The sequence below is a fragment of the Thunnus thynnus genome, chromosome 15 (assembly GCF_963924715.1).
Source record: "Thunnus thynnus chromosome 15, fThuThy2.1, whole genome shotgun sequence".
Lineage (NCBI taxonomy): Eukaryota > Metazoa > Chordata > Actinopteri > Scombriformes > Scombridae > Thunnus > Thunnus thynnus.
Genome location: NC_089531.1, coordinates 14491892 through 14514318, shown reverse-complemented (window position 1 = coordinate 14514318; position 22427 = coordinate 14491892). Strand labels below are relative to the sequence as shown.

General features: G+C 39.0%; 1 protein-coding gene across 1 annotated transcript in view; it reads left to right on the top strand.

Moving 5' to 3' along the window:
• The window catches only part of LOC137198838 (CUB and sushi domain-containing protein 3-like), a 381075-nt gene that overhangs the window by 206050 nt on the left and 152598 nt on the right, over positions 1 to 22427 (top strand). Inside the window, exon 6 of the mRNA XM_067612808.1 lies at positions 10711 to 10823. Within this exon, the coding sequence (XP_067468909.1) occupies positions 10711 to 10823 (113 nt within the window). The remainder of the gene's footprint in view (positions 1 to 10710; positions 10824 to 22427) is intronic.

The window sequence follows — 22427 nt, the reverse complement described above, 5'->3', positions numbered from 1 at the left end:
GTGTCATGGTGTTTTAGGTAGGGAGTGTCAGGTCACGCAGAAGAAGACAAGAGAGGCAGAGAGACAGGAGACAAGAGAGGAATGGGTTGAAAAGAGGAGCAGAAAGGGCAATTGGGGTGACAAGAGGAGCCAGGAGAGAAGTGGAGATGAGAGGTAAGAAGGTGAGGTAAGGAGGAGACGAATGCAGAGCTGCAGAATTAAGGACAAGAGGGGGAAGATGAGAGTTGACAGGAGAAGAGAGGTGGAAAGAAGAATAAGAGGAATGGAGGGGGAGACACAGGAAGAGAAAGCCATCAGGGGGACTCATGGGGGAAGAAAGAGGTTGTAGAGCGAAAGAGACAGAGAAGGACAGACTGAGACAGACAAGCACAAAGAAAATTTATCTGACAGTTGCTACCTGTACACATATCTAAATGTGATCATGACAACACTGCAATTAGACTAAAGCCATGTCAACAATTTTGCGTTAATCCAGCGTTTCTTTAAGGTCCTATATTTTCCAGGTCATCCAGAGAGTGTTCACTATAGGCATGAAATGTAGAGAACTGTGAAATTAGTCACATTATGGAGAGTTGTTTGGGAATGTAAACACCATATGCTGACTTAGCCTGTCCATCTGAGTTGTCACAAGCTGTGCAGCTTGCCCAGTATATAAAAGTGTTAATTTTTACAGCTACTGTATTTTTCATTGCTGGCATTAAAACTTCAAATCTGGACAAACTACCAAATTGTTACATAGGAGCAACTGAAAAAGGCAGCCAAGGAGATAAGCAGTTTTTGAATTTACTTGTTACCTATAGGGGAAAAGGTACATGACCATTAATTCAATCAACACACAGTATGCAAGATTGCATTAAGATGGATATATTAAGATAAATCTTCTTTCTGCTATGCATGTAAACAGCTTAATCAAATTACTCTTTGAATCAAAGTAAGGTTTATAATTAGATTAGTGTATGATAATTAGATTATAGTGTTTATGCAAACAAAGTCACGTTAGACACATTTACTCAGGATAAAAAACCCAAAATAGGTCACTTCCACTCTAAGGCTTTAAGGCATCTGCAACTTTTGCACTTATTATACTGAGCACCATGACAGAGATACATCTTGATTATCTTACATGTTTTTGATCTTTGCCATTTTTGTATTTGTTTTAACTGTCATCCAAACTATTGCCCATGGCTAACAGAGATTCTAAAACACATTTCTCAGGGTCAGAGATATGACTAATGTTCTCTTCCTTACTATAATGTTTTGTTGAAGGTTTCTTAGGCTTAAATATAAAATATGCACTGAATGGAGTCTGCAGAGTCTGCTTTACTTTTGTCTGTTGCTCCAGTACATTAGCAGGAAGCATAGCTGTGTTGGCCTTGTCCAAGAGCTGTGAAATATTGTTCTATGAAATACTGTTTTCATGTAGACCACAATGTCAGATATGAATTACAGTGAATACATGTCATTACCACAGGAGCAGTGTTTTGCAGGTGAAATTTGTTATTTACCATTCCCACAGCAAATAACCTTTCCAGGTGATGCTTAGCCAAACCCGAGAGACCAAGCCAGAGGTTGAGCACCACTGGAGCACGATATGTAGTTAGGCCAGGCCACAACAAATGATTTCTACCACCATTAATTATCATCTATCATCATTCTCTGTACTAAACCCAGTCTGAGTGTATGTGTGTGTCTATGTTTGGTTTTATGTATTACTGGATTTGTCCTTGTGTGTGTATGTGCTTGGAAAGTGAACTGTATTGGACAGTCAGCCACTGGTAGTGACAGCTGGGGTGCTAAAATTATAATATAATATAATGTAATGATAATAACATCAGCTCCCTCTTCTTGTCTCCATCCCCCTTCTCTCCCATTCTCTGTCTCTGCTCTGATTACTGCGCTGTCCCGCAGGCTACACACACACACGCGCACACACACACACACAAACACACATACACACACAGAGGAAAGAGAGTTTCAGAAGAGACAGGGTGCCTCCCAGAATTGCAATGGCTTCTGGGAGGAGGCAAAGCTAAAAGAAAGGCGTGAACACAGAGAGTGACAGAGGGTAAACCCTGGAGAGAAAGCAATAGAAATGTGAGAGAGGAGGAAGACATGAGGAGAAAGAGAGGAGCAGAAAACACGAGGAGGGAAAGTGGTGAGACAAGACAGAGAGAGAGGGTTAGGGAGATAGAAAATTAATACTTTTAAACTCTATTAAGTTCCTCTTTGCATTCAAAGGAACATAATTGTGGTAAAAAAAAAAAACAAACAAACTGCATATTCAATTTCACCTGACATCATATCTTCACATTTTATTGATCTTGGGCTAAGGCCTTGTATTGGATCTACTCAGACAGATCAACAAGTAGACAGACATCAGTATGGTAACAACTCAAAGTATCATTTTGAAACTGGTTTGTAGCACTACTGTGTAACAAACAAAGACTGGTAAATTTCTTAGATGTACTACAATACATTATGTATTGGCAATGTGTTTTCCACCACATCAAGAAGCAGAAGAAGCTAGCTAGATTTGCAACCTGCTTGCTCTGCCGTCACATGCATAAATTACCCAACAGATGGTATAAAATGTTTTAACGGGGCATTTCCCTCGATAATAAACAAAATTCAGCTGTTTCTGCTTGGAAAACTATATTGTTTAGTCTAGGTTTTATTTATTTAGCAGTAAATTTGTTGTCAACTCTTTAAAGTGGCTCCATCAGAGCTTAATTTAGCATTATCTCTTGCATGATAAACACACCACTGTATGCTCACTATAGATTTTTATAGGGTTTCTCAGTCAGCTTGTTCAGAATAGCACTGCGTGTAGTGGAAATCACAGTACATGATTAAAAGAACAGGGTTTCCCAAAATTGAACCCATCACTTTGGGCTCTCAACATGATTTCAAGCAGTACTAAGATATTACATTTAAGTATGCGGACATGCAATCATTATACAAAATGTTGAATTTCTCATTCTGAAACCATGGACACTGAAGGATAGGTTCGCAATTTTTTCAAATCTGTCTTAAAACCATAGTAACAAATAAACACTGACACATTTTTCTTGCCATAATCATTCCTCTTGTCCATACTGGCCATTCAGAGATCCCTTCATAATGCACTTTGTAAGTGATGGGGGACAAAATCCACAGTCCTCCAAAATGTATTTACAAGTTTATTTAAAGCTTAATATGAGGCTTCAGTCGTCCAAATTAGTCAAATCAAGTCAAATTCAAAATTACTGTCCTTTTAGTGCCAGATTCCCTCTTTTTGTTACTAAAAGGCTGAAAAGAAAAACATTGTCAAGACACAAAGAGGGATTTTTTTAACTAAAAAGACTGTAATTGTGGAAGATATCACTGGATTGTACTAATTTGGACAGCTTCAGATAAATTTTTAAATGCATTATTCGTCAAAATGTAATCAATATGAACAGGAGGAATGATTACAGCAAGCAAAACTTGTTTCAATGTTCATATGGACACCTGTCAATTGTTTTAAGACAGACTTGAAAAATTGTGAACCTCTCCTTTAATATACAGCTAAAACAGTCTCCGCTCTTCTGTCAAGGCTTTTCACAAGATTTTGTGGTATGGCTGCAGGCTCCCATTTAGCCACAGGCACAACAGTGAACTCAGGCACTGTTGTTGGGTGATAGGACCTAGCTTGCAGTCAGACCAACATTGATGTTGGATGGGGTTGAGTTTAGAGCATTGTGCAGGCCAGGCATGTTCTTCCCCACCAAACTTGAAAAACCCAGCATAGACCAAAGGGCCTTCCCCTTTAACACAACACTGGAAGCAAATTATTGTCTGTAATTATATGCTGTAGCATTAATAATTCTCTTATTCGGAGCAAACTATGAAAACCAGCCCCAGAAGTATACGCAATTAAGGATTTTGAGATAAAGGGTAATGCATAAATTTTAAATGATCAGTGTCAGAATGTTCTTTTCTCCATTTTATCCACACCCACCCACTCATGTTTTATTTCAGCCCTCAGTTGTTGGTGTGAACACGTTGGTTTAAAAACACCTTGCTGCTTTATGAAGAGGCGAGCAAGGAGGAGGAGAGAAATTTAGATGAGATAAAGGGAGGGGAGGGAGAGACAGAGCAGGGTCCTGTTGTGAACACTGATTACTCTCTGCCCACTTGAGATTGATGGATAGTGACACAGCAGGCACACTCACACAAGCACACTAACACCTACACACACACACACACACACACACACATGAAAAACACATACAAACGCATTATACACAATGCATATAAACACTCACGTGCACACACACACACACACACACACACACAAAACTTGTCTGTCTCTATAAACTGATTGATGATGGTTCCACCAAGACTACATTCAGCACAACGCTCATGCAGTGTGAGTGTGTGTGTGTGTGTGTGTGTGCATTTCTTGGTGTTCATACAAGTATGTGAATGAGCATCTTCTCTCTCTTTCTTTCTCTCACTCTTTTTGTGTGTGTGTGTGTGTGTGTGTGTGTGTGTGTGTTTGCGGGTGTATGTGTGTGGCAGTTCCCACCTGTCTTAATTAGAGGAGGCTATTAAGACAGATTGCCTGATTAAGTAGCATTCCCCTACTGTCTAATGAATAGCCACACACATGCACACACAGGCAGACACACACATATCTGCACAAGTTAGTAGAGTAGCTCTCTAATCCACATGATCACTGATGTAAGGTTTCTACGTATGTGTAGAGATCCATTCAATAGACAGCAGGTAGACACTCTTAACCTCTTCACATGGACAGTCGCAGGAGCAAAATATCAAGTTGCCAGTGTCACACATCCATCTTTCCGGCCCGTGCTGTGAAAGATGTCAGTATGAGATTAAACACTTTCAGCAAAACGTCCATAGTGAACAATGCAACTGCTCACATAAGTGTTGGACTGCACATAAACATTAGACCTTGACGACTACAATTGCATTTTTCACCAGAGAGTAGTTGATATATATCTTACGACTGAATGTTCTATTCATTTGAAAGACGTGTTCATCAGGAGCTCTGGGTCAAGGCAACAGCATAAGGCTCTGAAAGTTGATAAAGCTTCTTTTATAACATCAGGTAATTCAACTAAACCGTGATTGCCAAGTAATTTGAAGTAATTAAATGTGTGAGAGGTGCTATCACAATCTGCAGATTGCACTTTGTCTGTCATTATAGTATAGAACAAGATGGGTGTAAGGAAAGTTGACTGAACCATTGCGAATGAGCTAAGATACATGAATAAGTCGCATAGTGTCAAAATTTGATCTAAATCAAGTTGAATTACTATGCCTGTAAATGCAAATAATACTGTATTTGAAACATTCAATAAACAATGGAGGAAATATTTGAAACTTAACAGAAGTCAATTTTGGAAAAACACTTTGCTGCTGATTTTTGTATTATTTTTGTATTCTCTAAACTTGTATAATCAGTGTAAACTGCTACAACTCCCAAAACGAAGGTCTTCATTTTATTATGTTTCCTGTCATGTGTTCAACATAGCAGAAAATTACCTTTTTTTATTTGAATCTTGTTCACGTTGTTTTTTTCATAAATTAACCACACTAAAATCTGCTCTCTAATAATACTGCTTTTGTGTTTTGTGATTACGTTCTGCTTAAATGCTTAGAATTAATAATTAACAAGTTAAGAAACAAACCAGTGTACCTCTGTCAGCCTCTGTGTGTCTTCCTCCCTCCCCCCCTCCCTCTCTCCATGTCTCACCATACCTCCATCGATCTTTGCCTCCTTCCGCCCTCTTTCTACCTCATGCTTCTTTATTTCCTTCCTCTCCCTCTCTCTCTCTCATTCCCATACTGTCGGTGGAATAGCTGGTTTGTATTTCCGTTGAGGAAGAGAGGATGGATGGGAGGATGGTAGACAGAGAGATGGAGAGAGGGAGAGATGCTCTCTTGGTCTAGTGTATTTAATCAATTATGTTCTCTTGCTCCCTCTGGCAACTCTCTACTTGATATTCTCTCTCAGACACACATACACACACACATAAATGATCACACACTCACTCTCCATCTCAGTATTTACTTTTTCCATTTTACCTTGCTGTAGTTGAACATGAAACACAGGAAGCTTTCATTAGTTTTAGTATGTTTATCTGATAAACATGTTTTTTGGGAGTATGATTTTTAGAGAACAAAAGTTGTGATTTCACCTCTGTGCACATTTCTGGGAACAGCCATTGTTGGTGGTTGATTTCCTTATTTATGAAAAGTCACATTTTATTGATGAATATTAAAATATGTTGCATTCATTCTGTCAACAAGATGGAGTGCAAAGCAGTTTAGTACACCCATAATAGCCCTTGTTTAACTTTTTTTCATATTTAACTACATTTCTTGAGGAATATGTCTGCTATTTCTTGCAGATACAATGTTCCATGAGCTTTGTTTGGACACCCTCTCACACCATGGTATTAAAAAAAATCATTGGAGACCATCTGAAAATGATCTATGAAGAAAATCTATAATACCTCAGAGCTCCTCTGAAGTGCTTTCATAGCAGATATCTTGGGAGAACACTTAACGCAGTCGTAAGCCATCAGCATAGGTTAATGATTTAATAATGCAATACCAATAGTCCACTCAGGGAAAATCAACTAACTTCTCAGTAGCTCAGAAGCTGATTTTTCTTTTTCTTTTTTTGGAAGTGTTAGGTTTTCAGCTTGAAGCTTCATTTGAAGCTTTAATTATCCATGTAAATAGTTGCTAAGCGCGCATTATCTTTTTTCAGTTTCATTGTCCTTCAACCTCATGTGCATTCATGCCTGAGACCATTCACTGTGCTGCATCACAACAGTACTTGTTGACACAAGCTCCTATGGGGATCCAGATTGGTGACCTTTTTAGTCGCCAGCTTGTTTCCCTGACCTTCCAGCTACTGCTGCAAGACAGAATTTTCTAATTATACCTTCATCCTGCAGCTAGAAGTTGTTAAGTGCTTCCTGAGCACGCAGTTTAATATTTAACTTCACACACACACACACACACACACACACACACAAACACACGCGTGTGCTCTCTGTATAGATTTATGATTTAATTCCTGTTTTAATATTGGAACAGATTGAATATGCACACTCTCTACCCTTAATGATGCAGTCTGGGTAATGATGTCATTGCAGGAAGTGAATTAAGAGCTGTAAACATGAATAATATGTGTATGAGAGATAGCACACATATGAAGAGAGACAGAGAGGAGAGCGGAGGACAGGAAAAGAGGAAGTAAAGAGGGGAAGGATGAGAGAGGGAAATAGAGAGCTTGACCTACAAACAGAGCTCCAACTATAGTATCAAGAAATTAAATCCTCAAGCTGTGTTTCTTTTCTTCTTAGCCTGTATCAAATTGTGTGTCTGACATTACCTGTCTCTGTTGCTTTGGTCTAAGCTGAGGCTAGCACTCAGAATTCCCGCTTAGGAAAAGGTTAATCTATTTTGAGTCTCTTGAGAGTTGCTACTCATCTTGTTTCTGTGCCTGTCGGTGTTATTATTCATTCATTCATTCATTCATTCATCCATTCATTCAAGTCAATCAACAAAGAGATATACTAACAGAGAAAAGGCAATACCACAGTTAGCTAAAAAAAAAGCCCTAAAACTTCCCAATCAGGGTAGATAATTTGATAAATAAATTAAAATAATTAAAATGTAAAATAAAATACAGTTATGTAAAACAATTACATGTAGAGGCTTAGAGGTTAAAGAGCAAGTTTCTGAAATGTCCAAAAGGTGTAAGTGTATTGATTTTGAGGAAGTGCTGTATTTTGTGATTATAAAATATGCATCATAATCCTTTACAGCTGATGCATAGAAAATTTACTGCACTAAAGCACTGTAACAAGATATCAATAACAACAATTTAGAAGAAATATCTATTCTGTTATTTCATCTCTTATTTCATAAACTGCCTACTAGTTTATGAATATTAATATCACATAACAATGGATTCATTCATGTTTGTCATTTGTTTTTTGGGTTCTGTTCTATTTTTCATATATTAAATCACAAAACCTTTCAAATCATTTTTTTCATCCAGATCTGTACTGATAAACAGATTCCCATTTGACATTTTCAATTTCAAATGTCTTGTGAGTAATCTAGGGACTCCAATGTCAGTGATTATTGTTTGGCAGCCCAGCAGTTACAATATCTGAACCCTGTGCATCTCATTTACTGTCTGGTTTCCCTCCCAGCTAATAGACTAATTCAGCATTGATTTGCCATAGCGCATTCGATTTAAATACAATTTCAATAGTGATTCTGAATTTCATCTACAAGACTGACACTCACTGAGAATATACGTATCTGTTTATTGATAGAATAAGACAAATAGAATGAAGCAATATACAGCGATATGGGAAATCGCTACTATCTATACATCTATATATCATATCTACTATATGTACAGTATATCCTTTCTTTCCAGTGTAGCTAACAAAATGGATTCACAGAATGACTTCAATAATCCACTCCCAACAAATGAAGCATACATGATGCTATTACAGTGTTCCTTTTCCCCAGAGCATGTGATAAAAACCACTTTCTTGTGATAGGTGCATACTAAGGACATTTTTTTTTTAAATTTATGTTGCTCACCGACATTCATATTTGTCTTATGGTATTATTGCGTGGGCACTGTTGTTTGTAAATCAGGTGGCTTTTGTGTATCTGTGCCAGTGTGTGTGCGTGTGCGTGTGTGTGTGAGTGTGTGTGTGTGTATGTGTGTGTGTGTGTGTGACTAATAGCAGACATCAGAGAATCCTACTGATCTAGGGCACAAGGTGACCCTCTCACTGTCTCTCTCTCTCTCACTCTCTCTCTCTCACACACACACACACATCTTCTAAAACACCCGCTCAGCATTCTTGTGCTCCACTTTATACTGCTGTTTTTAGTTGGTATGAGTGTTGGATAGTAGTGTATGTCCACTACACAGCAATGCCACTATACATGTATGTGTGCGCAGACAGTGTCTGTGTATGTATGTCGATATTAATGGGCTGTGAAGGTTAACAGCATGGGTTTGAGGAAGGAGGCAGGTGAACATGAGAATGTAATCACTTCATATTTTACAGTATTTATGTGTGTGCCTACCTATGTCTCAAATGTAACAGTCAAGCTTACTAAAAAAGAACACTATGAAAATATAATAAGAGAGAAACAGCACCTGCTGATTCATACTACAAGATGAAAGCACCATGCATCAAAAGACTGATGTATAGACAGGGATTATTGCCAGCTGAGATTGTATTTGAGCTGCATACATTTGAAGTCATACAGGAACAAGGGTGTTTTATTCTCTTAAGTGTCAGCTGTAAGGCGGTCGCCTCCTCTAACGCCTTGATTCCACCGAGCACTGAACAATACCGCGTTGCAGCCGGAATGCGACGCAGCCCTGCCCGCTTCACTTTGACAACCACAAGAGGCTTGCTCATCTCCTCAGCTTATTAGGGGATCTTATACTAACAACTTGATGAAAGCAAATTGTGTCCTATCTACTAGATCTGTGTGCCATCAAAGCCTCAGTACATTAGCTTGTTTCAGTGGAAAGAAGCTAATATTGTTAAAAGTGATATGTTGCAGTCTGACAGCCCCATAGCTGTTTGAGACCTCGTTGCATATGCAGTTTGTGAAGTATGGCATAGATAAATAGTAGTGGACAAAATATTAGAAGTAGTAATAATCACAATAATATGTCCAACACAACACCAGCTACTAACATCAGCTTTAGAAACTACCACGAGAATTGAGTTTGTGATCAGAGTTGCAGGGTCGCATCCCCTAACCAGCTGGGGAAATCATGGCAAAAACCATGAATAAGAAATACATTTCTTACTTTATTATGAGATGTTGAGGGACCCCTTAGCGTGCAGCATAATCCCCAGTTACACCAGTAGGAGAGAACATAACAGAAACAGACTGGTTGTATTGGCCCTTACGCTGTATGTAATTCAGTCTGCAGGGCACAAAGGAGAAAGGTCTGCACACTGTTGGGCTCCAAATAAATAGTTGAATTCTCTTTTTCTCTTTTCAAGGCAATGTTTCGTTTGGAAAGATTTGCCTGGATTTGAGCACTCTTGGTCCCACTTCTGTAATTCAGTCTGTGCCACTACAGACTCAATAGACTTTGTCCTCACTTCATTTTAGACAGCAGCTACACCCACAAAGACACACTAAGGTGTTTTCTGAGCACTCTCTTGCTCTCTTGCACACACGCACACAAATACACACACACACACACACACACACACACACAGGTGAGATGGGGAACGTAACAGAAAACTAAAGTAAACTGAACCTTAGGTTGATATTTAGTATCTGTTATTGCAATGACACTTTTACAGCCCCTCAAACTTGTTTTACAGACTTCAGCTTTGTTCACACTTTCACAGTACGGCTATACCTTTTATGATATTTCCTCTTAATGACAAGTATTTTATTGTGCACATACTGAACATGTATGTGTGTGTGTATGGTATATACGCCTGTCTTTAGTCAGTCGGTTTAGGACCTTCAGAGAGGGGACATTTTTGCAACATTTGGTCATTCTGCTCATCCCAAGGGTCTGTCATTGGATTAGGTGAAAAACTGGTAAGGTTGAAGGGTTTTGTTAGCATGTTTGGGTGTGTTTGTCCCATTTCTTACAAATGTTCTTTCCACTTTCTATCTTTCTCTCAGGTTGTCAGGCAGTAATGTCCCCTCTCCCATCGTTAGCAACAAGAACTGGCTCCGACTGCATTTCGTGACTGATAGCAACCACCGTTACCGTGGTTTCAGCGCCCATTATCAAGGTAAGACTGGTAAGATGTAATTACATCTACAGAGATGGGCATCTTAATATGCACATGTAACACACATATACATAAAGAGCGTTCATTTATGATTTTGTTGGGCCCTATACATACATTATCTACAGATCTCTGTGTTTGTTAATGATAGTTCTTTCAAGGTTCAGCTTTTGCTTCTTTGCTTTTTTCTTTTCTTTTTGTTTTGTGTTTCTCTCTGCTGCCTTTTTTTTTCCCTTTTCAACTGACAGTTTTTCTCTATCATCTTGCCTCTAATTCCCTTTAATTACGCCTGTTGACTCCAATCTTCTTGTCTGTTCTCTACTACAGACCCCCCCTCTCATCTAGTTCTCTCTTTATTTTTTCTCGGGTAACTGCTCATACACGTACAGTTAGATTTCTTTGACACAGACCCTAGCTAGTGGAAAACATTTGGAAATTCATTTGGCAACGTCCATGTCTCCCAACAGCAATAATGAGAGCTGAATGTGTGAAACAACTGCACAGGCTGGAACAGATAGGGTTTATATTGTACACTTTCCTTGTTTTTCATACTCTCCTGTGTTTTGTTTTAGTCTCAGATTGCCTCTTGTTCTTTCACAAAATGGCTGTATACTTCACAACACTCACTATTGGCCCTTTTTTGTGAATCATTAGTGCATGGTGCATAAAGTCCATTCAACTTCACAAAATACACAGGGTACGAGGGATATGTTTGGTATTTTCATGGCCAGAGGCATGTGGGATACCTGTGGCTCAGTTGGAAACAGGATGTGATTGAAATACACTATCTATTCCACTTTAATCACTTCAATAGAAAAACCTCCAAGCTAAATATTGAGTTTGCTTTTATTGTTATAAAGTTAAGTAAACTAAAGTCAGAGAAGCAGTACAGCGTGCCTTCCTCTAGGCGTCCTTGACCTGGTCTGAGTAGGCGGGCAGCAGAAGCGTAAATCATGGTCATGCTTGACACCGAAATTGCACTGTGCCACTTGATTATTACTGACACACTCCCTACTGCGCCTCGCCTCTCACTTCAGTACATCCAAGTTCACAGCAAGTCACCAAAAGACCAAGCAGACTCAGGCGAGAAAAATACAATGTGCACCCATCCAAAATGCCACCGCTCAGGTGCAGAGCCTGTGCCGTGGTCTGTCCCGACAACTGTGCCCTGCTTCAGTGTCTGGAATGTTTGTCAAAGAAAATCACACATAATACATACATATATTACTCTCTATATGTCATGTGTAAAGGAGACACAAAAAGTGCACCACACTGAAGGACGATGTGACACAATGTGAGTGTGCTTCAATAAAAGTTTTCTTTGTTCCTCCCTTCCCTTCCCTTCCCACCCCATCCCACTATGGTTGCTTTCGACGGTGAATATGGTCATTTGCCCAGTTTCACTGGGCTATTGCCAGCTGTCATTGTCATTACTGTGAAACCTTTCTGAACATCTTTGAATTGACAGACAGGCCATGGTTTCCCTACATAAGAATTAAGCAGTTAAGACACTGCCAATTGAAGTAGAAATGTGGATCATTGCCTCAGACATCTCTGGAGATTGATAAGTCACTGTAGGAATGTTGTCCTATTGCTGGAATTAAACTGTACACATTTTTTTTCTGTTTGGGCTTTTCAACCCTTACATGTATGTGGCCACTTGAAGTATTTTAAAGAAGAATGAATTCAATTAGTTTTTTACTTGCTTAGTAGTGATTTAATTGATTCCAGCTGTTTTCCTGTTTAAAAGACCTCCTGTCCCCACCTAAAAAAGAGGTTTGATAAAGGTTCCTTTATGACTGTTGAAATTTTGTACCATATGATCTCTTGTGATACTTGAAGGACTGAGGTCAATTAGGTCACTTTAAGAGGTAAATCAAAACTGCAACTAATTCATTAATTGCTTCATATTGACTCTGAATAATTTTCTAATCTGTGGATATGATCATCGTATTAGGCTGGATATGACCCTGGATAGGACTTTTGCAGAATGTCCTTTATGTCTCCACCCTGAACTATCTAGTAAAGGCAAAGTGCCAAAAAAAAAAAATAAAAATAAATTAAAAATGTGATTTTAGCCAATGCATTAGGGGTGAGGAAAGCATTGATTCACATAAGAATCTGGATACAATCTTCAACAGTTCTAATAATCCAAATATCGATTTTTGTGTATCAATAATGACGTTGTGTTGAAGGAACAAAAAAGGATTTTGGATGTAATGACTTAATAATTAGCTTTGCAAGAAGTAATTTATGATGTTACCAAAAGTGGGCAACCAAACTCCAGCAGCAACAAAAAAATCAGTCAACCAACACACACTGGACCTCTTTACAAAACCTCTGGTTGGGCAAAGGAAATCTTCGGTCCATAGTCATACATTTCAAATGACCTGCAACTGTACAATCTACTGCTGGAGAGATAGAGTTAGTAACAACTTCCCTTACTCACGCACCAACCTCTATCTAACAAAAGACATTCAGGCGGTGATTTTGGTTAGTAAATTACACTTTCATTTCATTATTCTCATACAGGCAGCAGACTGTAGGATGCTCCCAAATGATTGCATCAAACTTTTTAAATAAGAAAGCTGTACTCTCTGTCCATCAGACAGTGACCGTCATTGTAACTGCCATTATGTTTTCATATTGCAATTTAGTGAGCAAAAAACACAAGTGAACAGTTTTGCACAGAGTGCACTTGAGTAAGAGACTGAAACTAGTCCCCCTTTATGAATCGAGAATCGATTCTGAATTGAACTGTGATGCCAACAATCAGAATTTAATAGAATCATGAGGGTTCCAAAGATTCCCACTCGTACAAGACAGAGAGTATCAAAGACAATGTGTGAAAGGAGCTTTTAAAATTTAAAGTTCAAGTCATTATTAAACCTCATCCCTCATTTCACATTTCCTCTTTCTCTAATACATCTCTTTCTTCTCTCTCATCCTGCTCTTTGACTGCCTTTTTATTTTTTCTTCCTCTTTCTCTCCTCATCTTTCTTTCTCGCTCTCCCCTCCTCTCCTCCGATCTTCTCCTCTTGTCCTTATCTACCGTCTCTCCCCATCTCTCCTTCTTTCAGACATTCTTCTTCATGACTGACTGACAACCTGACCCCTCCCCTTGAGATTTGCCTTTAATTGGTTTAATTGATCTTAATTGATCTTAATTAGTTTAAAAGGTTAATCAACATGTTAATGAAGGGTGTCAGTTTGATAGGTTAGCTGATTAATTAGTGGAGTTCTTATAACAAGCTTGTGATTGATTGGCTACTGTCTACTGTCAGCTGTCAGTCATTTCCATTACCTCGCTGGTTCCTAAACATTAGCAGAAAGACGAGCTGGGTGGCTGAAAAAAATAACTGCTAAGTGATTGTTGATTCAAAATCCTCACGCTTCATTAAAATGTATCATGTCATAGTACATCTCACGCTACATGAATATGCAATATGGATTGCAATAAATAATCTGAATTTATTTTTGATCTATATGTTTAATATTATTGCACTATAAGTTAGAAAAAAACCTGGCAACAGTGTCAGTATGAACTGAGGATAGATCAATATTCTGACTGCACCGTTGACAATGCAAGATGATTGATGGATCTCCTATTGATTTCATCCCCAGTGGAACCACCTGCAAACCACTGGGAAGGAAAGGAAACTTACAAATGAATTACATTTAAGTGTTCATTAAATGTTTTTTCACCTGAGAAGAATATATTAGGTTGTATTTTATTCTTCTTGTTTCCACTATACTTTTGTTGTTTTCCTTTCTGCTGCATTTATTATGTTCTACCCTCTTCAAATTTACTATTTAATTACCATTCTTCATCAACTCCACTTTATTATAAACAGTTCCACATGGTGATATTCCCCCCCTTTTTTTTACTTTGTCTATTCCACCCTGCAAACCATATGTTGTTCTGGTCTGCTAAATTCTACTTGTCTCCAGCAGAATAAATTATAATGGCAAAGCCTTCAGGCAGGGTTAGTTTAGTCGCAAAAACTGTATGAAAACAATTCCAAATATGTCTCTGAGAGACTAAATGAACAAATCTGCATTGGCAGGGTTAGTTTAGTTTATAAGACACTGCTATGAGACCTCAGAGGGAGACGTTTGGCTCTAGGTGCTGCCAGCTAGCTGGACAGACTGGCTTTGTGTGTGTGTGTGTGTGTGTGTGTGTGTGTGTGTGTGTGTGTGTGTGTGTGTGTGTTATACATTAGGTCATCCCCACTCAGTTCATAAAACCTCCTCCTTCTACTGCTGTCCAAATTATGGAGCTCTGAATTAATAGTAATCTCCCACTGATTAATAGCCAAGTTTGCACAAACTTGGGGAGATGTGAGAGGCTGTAAAAAACAAAGAATATTACAAAGGAACAACAGCAGAGAAACAGAGAGGAAAGGAGGTAAAACAGTTAGGAAATTCAGAGAAGACATTTAAAAAAGAAAAAAGAAGAAGAAGAGACAGACACCAACAAAGAAACAGGTGACACATGGCGACCAAGTCCCCAGGAAGGGTGCCAGGCTGTGACTGAAGCCAATTTGACACAAGGCCCTTCTCAATACCAAGTATGCCAAGTTCAGACTTGTGTACTTGCTAGTTCGGACTTGCCAAGTTCGATTCGTGAGTACAAACTTGTGAGGATTGGAGGATACAGTACGATCATTCTGTCTGCTGACAGCAGCAGCTCAGCTTCAACACAACTACCCGACTGTACTGTGACAAAATAATTTCAACTCAAAGCTCCACTAACACTTTTTTTCTCACAAAAAAAAATTACCTCATTGACAGAGAGATGCAGTGAATTATGCTATTCAGTCTAGAATGCAGCTATTATAAAAATCTTAACTGTTATGTGGCTTAATAAAATAAAACGAAATGCGATATAGACTGATAAGTTCATTTTAATACATTTATATTTATTGAACTGGGGTGATATCTGTACGTATAGACCCCCAGAAGCAGCGCCGTTTTTCTGTCCATTAAAAACATGAAGCTTCACTTTACATTCAGACAAACTAATGTGACAGCTACAATTGTCAGATTTCATCTGTGAGACCAACATTTATCTTCCAAAAGGAATTATATCATATATCAAAATGCTGCAGAGACAGTAGAGCCAGCGGTAAATTACCAAAGAGCTGCACAGATCAGTTCATCAGATCATGTTCTCCCCGGGATGAAGACAGAGAGAGAGGGAGAGAGAGTGTGTGTGTGTGTGTGTGTGTGTGTGTGTGTGTGTGTGTGTGTGTGTGTGTGTGTGTGTGTGTGTGTGTGCACATGCATATGTGTGTGTGTAGCTGGATGCATTGCATAGCTGTGTTCTTGGACACAGGAAAAGCCTGTTCATGTATGAGTATGTTTAGTAACGCAAAGCCTGCAGCTTCACCGCATGGCTAAATAAAATTTATTAAGATAATTGTGTGTTTGAATGCTTAATTGATGTTTCAAAATGATTCATAATGGTTTTAAAACATGCCATCGGCTAAATGTTGATAGACCTAAATTAAAGGAATTAACTCTTTCAATTCAGATATCTCTCTCTAAGGCATAGTTTTCTTGTTAAAGAGTAAATTCACTTCTATTTATATAATTTACATTTTATTCCTCCAATCTCAGGCAGCCCTATTAATATTTAAAGAAATGGCCAAATATTTAGAAAGCCTAGAAAATTTAAATGAGTGTTTATATCATGTCTTAAATTTTACAAAAGGTGAGCAGAGTCAATCAGAGTAGATTACACACTTTTTTGTCTTGTTAATTAATGTAATGTTCACATTTATATCATTGTTAACTGAACTGTTAATATGTCATACATTATCTCTTTGCTACTTACTGTCTTCTTCACCGCTAAATACAACCACAGCCATTAAGTGTCCATTAGTATGTTTAACTGAAGCTCAGTAATTATTCGACTATATCAAAGTCTTTGAGCAAAAGTAAATGCTTCTCACCTCAGGACTAAAATGTATTTAAAGATTCAGCTCTCTCTAATATGTGATTTCTGAGTGTGTTTTGAAGCACGCTATATGCCTTTACTGTAGTACTCTTGGAGGCCAAGATGAAATAAGAATGGATGTACTTTCTCACCATGGGAACTGCTGTAAGTTCATTTAATCATCCTTGTACTTGCATCATGTCGTTTACAGACTGTACCCAAGCTGAGTGAGTGTGGTGCCTCACCCTGGGACTCAGGCTCACTAAAACACTCTTTTAGTGAGCCTGGTCTGTAGGGAAAAGCTGCCGTGAGGGGGGTTCCAAGAAACTGGGTGTTTTTTCAACTGTATTTCAATCAGTAAAGACACCACATGTAAATCCATCCATTTTAATAACTCAAGAGACTTTGTTCTTGTCAATTACATTGATTTAAATGGGTAAAACCCTATAAATAGCAGCCATTTAGACATCCCCCCTTGGAAGTCATACAAGAGGCCTTGACACTTGGGTGATGGAGGGGTGAAGTGGCATAGGCAGCAGAGAGTGTATAACAGATAAGGTAGTTTAAATGTCCTTCAGTGAGGGTGATTATTGGTTGACAAGAAAGCTTGCAAATAATTCCCATTGAAATCTCTGGATAATAATTGAGGGAGCTCCAGTGTGATGAAATTAGAACAATAATTGTCTTCCTGCTTGAACTTCTGCAAAAAGCTTCATTAGTGTAATTACCATTTGAGACCTAAAGGCATTTACACTGAAACAACAAATCAGATTGGATTACTTATGGTAAAAGTTTGATCTTTTATGCATGTAATTTCTGAAGATCAAATTTTGATAATGGATTGGTGGTAGCTTGAGGGTAATAGAAGAAAATGATTGCTAGTATGAATCTGTGGGCTGGCTGGGAAAACTGCTCGAAGTTCCCTTTAGCAAGGTGCTGAAACCCAGCTGCTCCGTTGCCAAGGCTGTGGTAGAACAAGGCAGTTTCCAGATGTGACTGGGTGTGTACTCTCACCCCTAGGCTGCAGCTGGAAGTGGGAATGTGTTCTCACTCATCTTGCCTGTTAAATAAAAAAAAAGAACATGAACAGCTCTACCCTCAAAGCTAGAAACCAGTGAATCATGTTGCCAAATAATCTCTGAGTTGTCAATGGCCACAGGAACAATACACGAGAACACAATTTTACAGCGAATTTACCCTTTAAATAGGTCAACTTTTATTATTTTCAGGGTCATACTTTTTCAAGCAAAACAGTATTGCTATGCAATTAGTTATATCTTCTTATTATATAAGAACTAGGGGGAAAGCCACGGACACCTAGTCAGTTAGTGAGTCACACATTCAGTCAGCGGGTGAGTCACACACTGCTATCCAGCTACCAGTAAGCTACAGCTACAGCCATCAAGGTAATGGCTCATCCAGCCAGAAGTACATGCATCAAGTACAAAAATATGAAGGATGTTAAAAACTGAATGATAAAAATAGACCTGAAAAATGTTGCAGTAAACTGTGAAGTGATAAAAAGCCGAATCATGATGTGACTAACTTAGGGTGATTAACAGGTATAAAACAGAGAAAACGGCATCATTTAAGGCTATTTTGGCTGATTTTTGATGACATTTATTAATTATTGCCCCTGTGTGTAATAATAATAGTAAATAATATATCAATAAATAAATTCAACCTCAATAAATAAATAAAAAAGCACTACCACCAAGGGTCTCAACGGTTTGGCAAAATCATCAAGTTTCATGTGGTTTCAGTTTCATGTAGGATGTAATGGTACAGCTATTTTTTTTAAAAAAAAGAACATTATGTCTTGGTTTGAGTATTTCATTCTTTGTAAATATCATACTGTAGCTTGAATGAAGAGTTGGAACAAGCAGTTACAGAATACATTTGTGATGGTTGCAAGGTTACAAGGAAATTCATAAATTCCAGCATACACTGAAATACACCTGAAAATATGCCTCAATAAATTCAAAAGCGGTTTAACCGAATTACTGCTGATTTCACTTTGGGACGTGTAGTATAACAATTCAATGGAGTTAATTTGTCATTTCCCCCTGTCAGGCCTAAGCATTGTTTTTTTGTTGTTTTTTTTTTTTTTTAAAGCATTTTAAGATGTTTTCTAAACTAAAATGTGTTCAACAAGTAGCTTAGCTCCATGCTCAGTGCGCAGTGTGCGGTCAAGAAAGAGAGTGAAAGCGTGTGTGTGACGATGAGACTGAACCTGCCTACCATCCGAGAGCAGGCTGAACAGGCAGAGAGCAGGAGAGTTTCTGCCAAAAACAAGCACAGAGAACCGGGGAGACATGAGAGCAGCTGCTCGCTAACAGCTACGTGTGTTTATAGCAGAGAGCAGCAACTCTGCAGCAGCAACAGAGCGCTGCAACTCTGCTGCACTAAATATTACCAATGATGCAGTAGTGAGGATCCTCAGAAGACCCTGTATATTTTTCTCTGAATCACACCCTCTCAGTCATCTTTAACTCTTCTCCTCCTGTTTTAGCATTTTTCTGCATGCCCTGTTTACTTCGAATGATCACACCTTTACTTTTAAGTCTACTAAACAGATTTAGACATGAGGATTCTAGTGAGTTTAAAGTTAATTTTGTGCTTTTAATCATCGTGTTTTCAGGTATACTTTAAAGCAATTAAAAATACAGCCAATGAATCTCGTTCAGTCGTGTGTTGTTAGTGTCAAAAATGGACTCAGTGAGGGAAATGTATTCAAGCATCTCCATTTTAATCGTATTGTCTTGGATTTAGTCAAATCCCCTCACTTTATGGGACTCTGATTGTCATTCTAGGTGTCATTCCACAGTACCATTTTATTTTACTCAACCCTCATAAATACACAGACATACTGGTTGCTATTCAGTTAGCCAAACAGTGCCTCTTTGTTCCAGTTGGACCCCTTTGAACAATTTGTAGTGCACACCATCACACATGGAAACCACCAAAAATTCCTACATTGTACAGTTATTGTCATTTACAAAGTCATCCAGTCAACCAGAATTTTACTACTGTTGCACTTACTGTAAGTAGCTCAGTTAACAGTGTCAGGTAAAAGCCTAGAGTGTCTAGTCAGTCAGCCATTCAGTCTGGCGGTCAGCCAGTTAGCGGGTCAGTCAGCCAGCCATCTAGTCAATTGAATGGTTGCCAGAGGTTCCATTTACTGTACGTATTTTAGTCTGAACATTGAGAAATAATGCCTGGCTCTTATTAATGAACATTAACATCACAGAAAGTGGAGGTGGATGCAACAGAAAAGTAAGAGTGGAGAGATCCTGGCAATGCTGAAAGTCAGAATGGCACAGTATACTTGAAAACACGATGATTAAAAGCACAAAATTAACTTTAACCTCACTAGAATCCTCATGTCTAAATCTGTTTTGTAGACTTAAAAGTAAAGGTGTGATCATTCGAAGCAAACAGGGCATGCAGAAAAATGCTAAAACAGGAGGAGAAAAGTTAAAGATGACTGAGAGAGTGTGATTCAGAGAAAAATATACGGGGTCTTCTGAGGATCCTCATTACTGCATCATTGGTAAATATTTTCTCTAAAATCTCAGATGTTGGGGCTTCTGGCCAGAGTGGCAGCATGTAAAGAGAGTGTTGTTGAGCTCCTCGCGAGAAATACTAAAATTCGATCATATTGCTCTTATTTTGTGCATTAGCGTCTTAAAAGTTGTCTCCATAGATCGCTGAGTGCTTAACAATTGATGTTTTGACAGTCTGAAACAAAGTTTTAAATCAATATTGAAGCAAAATGAACAAGAGTCAGAGTGGCGGCAGAGAGGCACTGTGCTAGCCATAGTGCTAGCTCTGATCTCCAAGCAACAAACAAAGAAACACATGACCACAGCTAGCAACCAACATATGGTGTTTCAAGCCATTAATACACTCAAAAAAGACCTGATGGCAAAAATAGAAGAAAAGGCAGTAGCCCAATCTGCAGAGCTCCAGAGCCAGGTTGACCAACTCCAGGTTGAATTACAAAGTCCTTCGAAGATGGACGAGAACATTGCAAACATATAACTGAGTTTGTAGCCAGCCTGCTAAAAGATGCACTGAACCTCAAGAAGCCCCCTGCTTTTGGACAAGGCACACCACAACCACAACAATGAACCACCTTGTAGTGAGATGCCACCACTTTTCTGAAAAAGAGGAGATCCTGAAGAAAACCATAGAAATGAAGTCAGTGACAACATCCCACGGCGACAGGATTCGCATCCTCCCCACCTTCACCCAGGAAGTGAGCAAGCAATGAGCAGCCTTTAATGAGGTGAGGGGTCTACTCCGAAACTGTTAGGGTGTCCGCTACGGTTTGAGATACCCAGCAGTTTTGAGGACTACAACACAAGAAGGAAAGGAGACAAGTTTCAAAGACCTGTTACAAGCTAAGTATTTCATTCTGAAGAACTGAAAGTGGACATAGGCTATGGAGTTTTCATGCCTCAGTAGAGCTCTTGGTAAGTTCAGGTCACAGTATCCCCCTTTCTTGTCACTGCTGGAGGAGGAGTAGGCTTGGAAAGCAAGAAAGCTTGCTAGTCTGGCTGCAGCCACCTATCCAATCCTTTTGGTACCACTGTGTTTGAAAAGTTTGTATAATCTTTCTCCGCTTCTGCTGGATAAGATTCTGTAGGTTAGGTGTTTCCCATTAGCGACCACAGCTCTTTTTTGTTCATAAGACAATGTTGAAAATCTTTTAAAGTAAGAAATATCCATGCTGACTGCCACAGTTAAGCTATCTGCACTAGGTACTGGGGAAGGATGCAAGCAAGAAGGAGGAGTGGATGTCACGTGACAGAAGATCTCAGCAAGGGTTGGTCTTTGCCTCATTGTTGATCATTCAACACAGTGTGAAAACCAACTATGCATATGCAAATCTATGAAAACGTTGGCCTTTGCACCAATCCTGCAGACAGAGGCACAGATAGCCTCTGCCTCAGCCCATGGCCTTAAACTTCTTTAAGTTAAGGCTCTTTAAGCGAGAGCCTGCCTAAGACTCAGAAACTAAGTTTCCTTGTGCCAGCAGCTAACACACAAGTCTGCTGGTCAGCTTAACAAGTACAGGAGCCACGAAATGGAGTTAGCTTGCCGCTAACTCTACACAAAGGATGGACCTGGGCTCTCTATACGACTGGAGTGCTGTCTCCCCAGCAATGCCTGCATCTTTCAGCTTCAGAGCCAAAGCCTTAACAGCCTGACTCACCCACGGATTCACCGGCTACAAAGCAGAACGCCACAAAGCATCTCTTCCTTCATGGACAAGTAACAACTGGGCATAGCCTAGCAACACAGTGAAGCATAGCACGGCTAAGCAAGAATGTTTAACTCAAACAATGTACTGTACATGTATTGATTTGGTTAAGGTTATACATTGAACTGTTGTTGTGATGTCCTTGTTGCTTATAGTCAGGTTACTGCATAGCCACACCACTAGGTTAATGTTAGCATGCTTTACACATGTTACATCCAGTAACTAGGCCTTGCATGCAACTAACCTCGTTTTAACCTGGCACCTTTAGCATAAACCAATTGGCCTTGAATAGAGAACTACACAGTTAAGAGGTTAAAACCTAGTTTGGCAAACTTTTGGTTCAGGCAGCACATGTGGTTCAAGACACCACATGGTCTGGCCTTTTATCTTTGTAGTT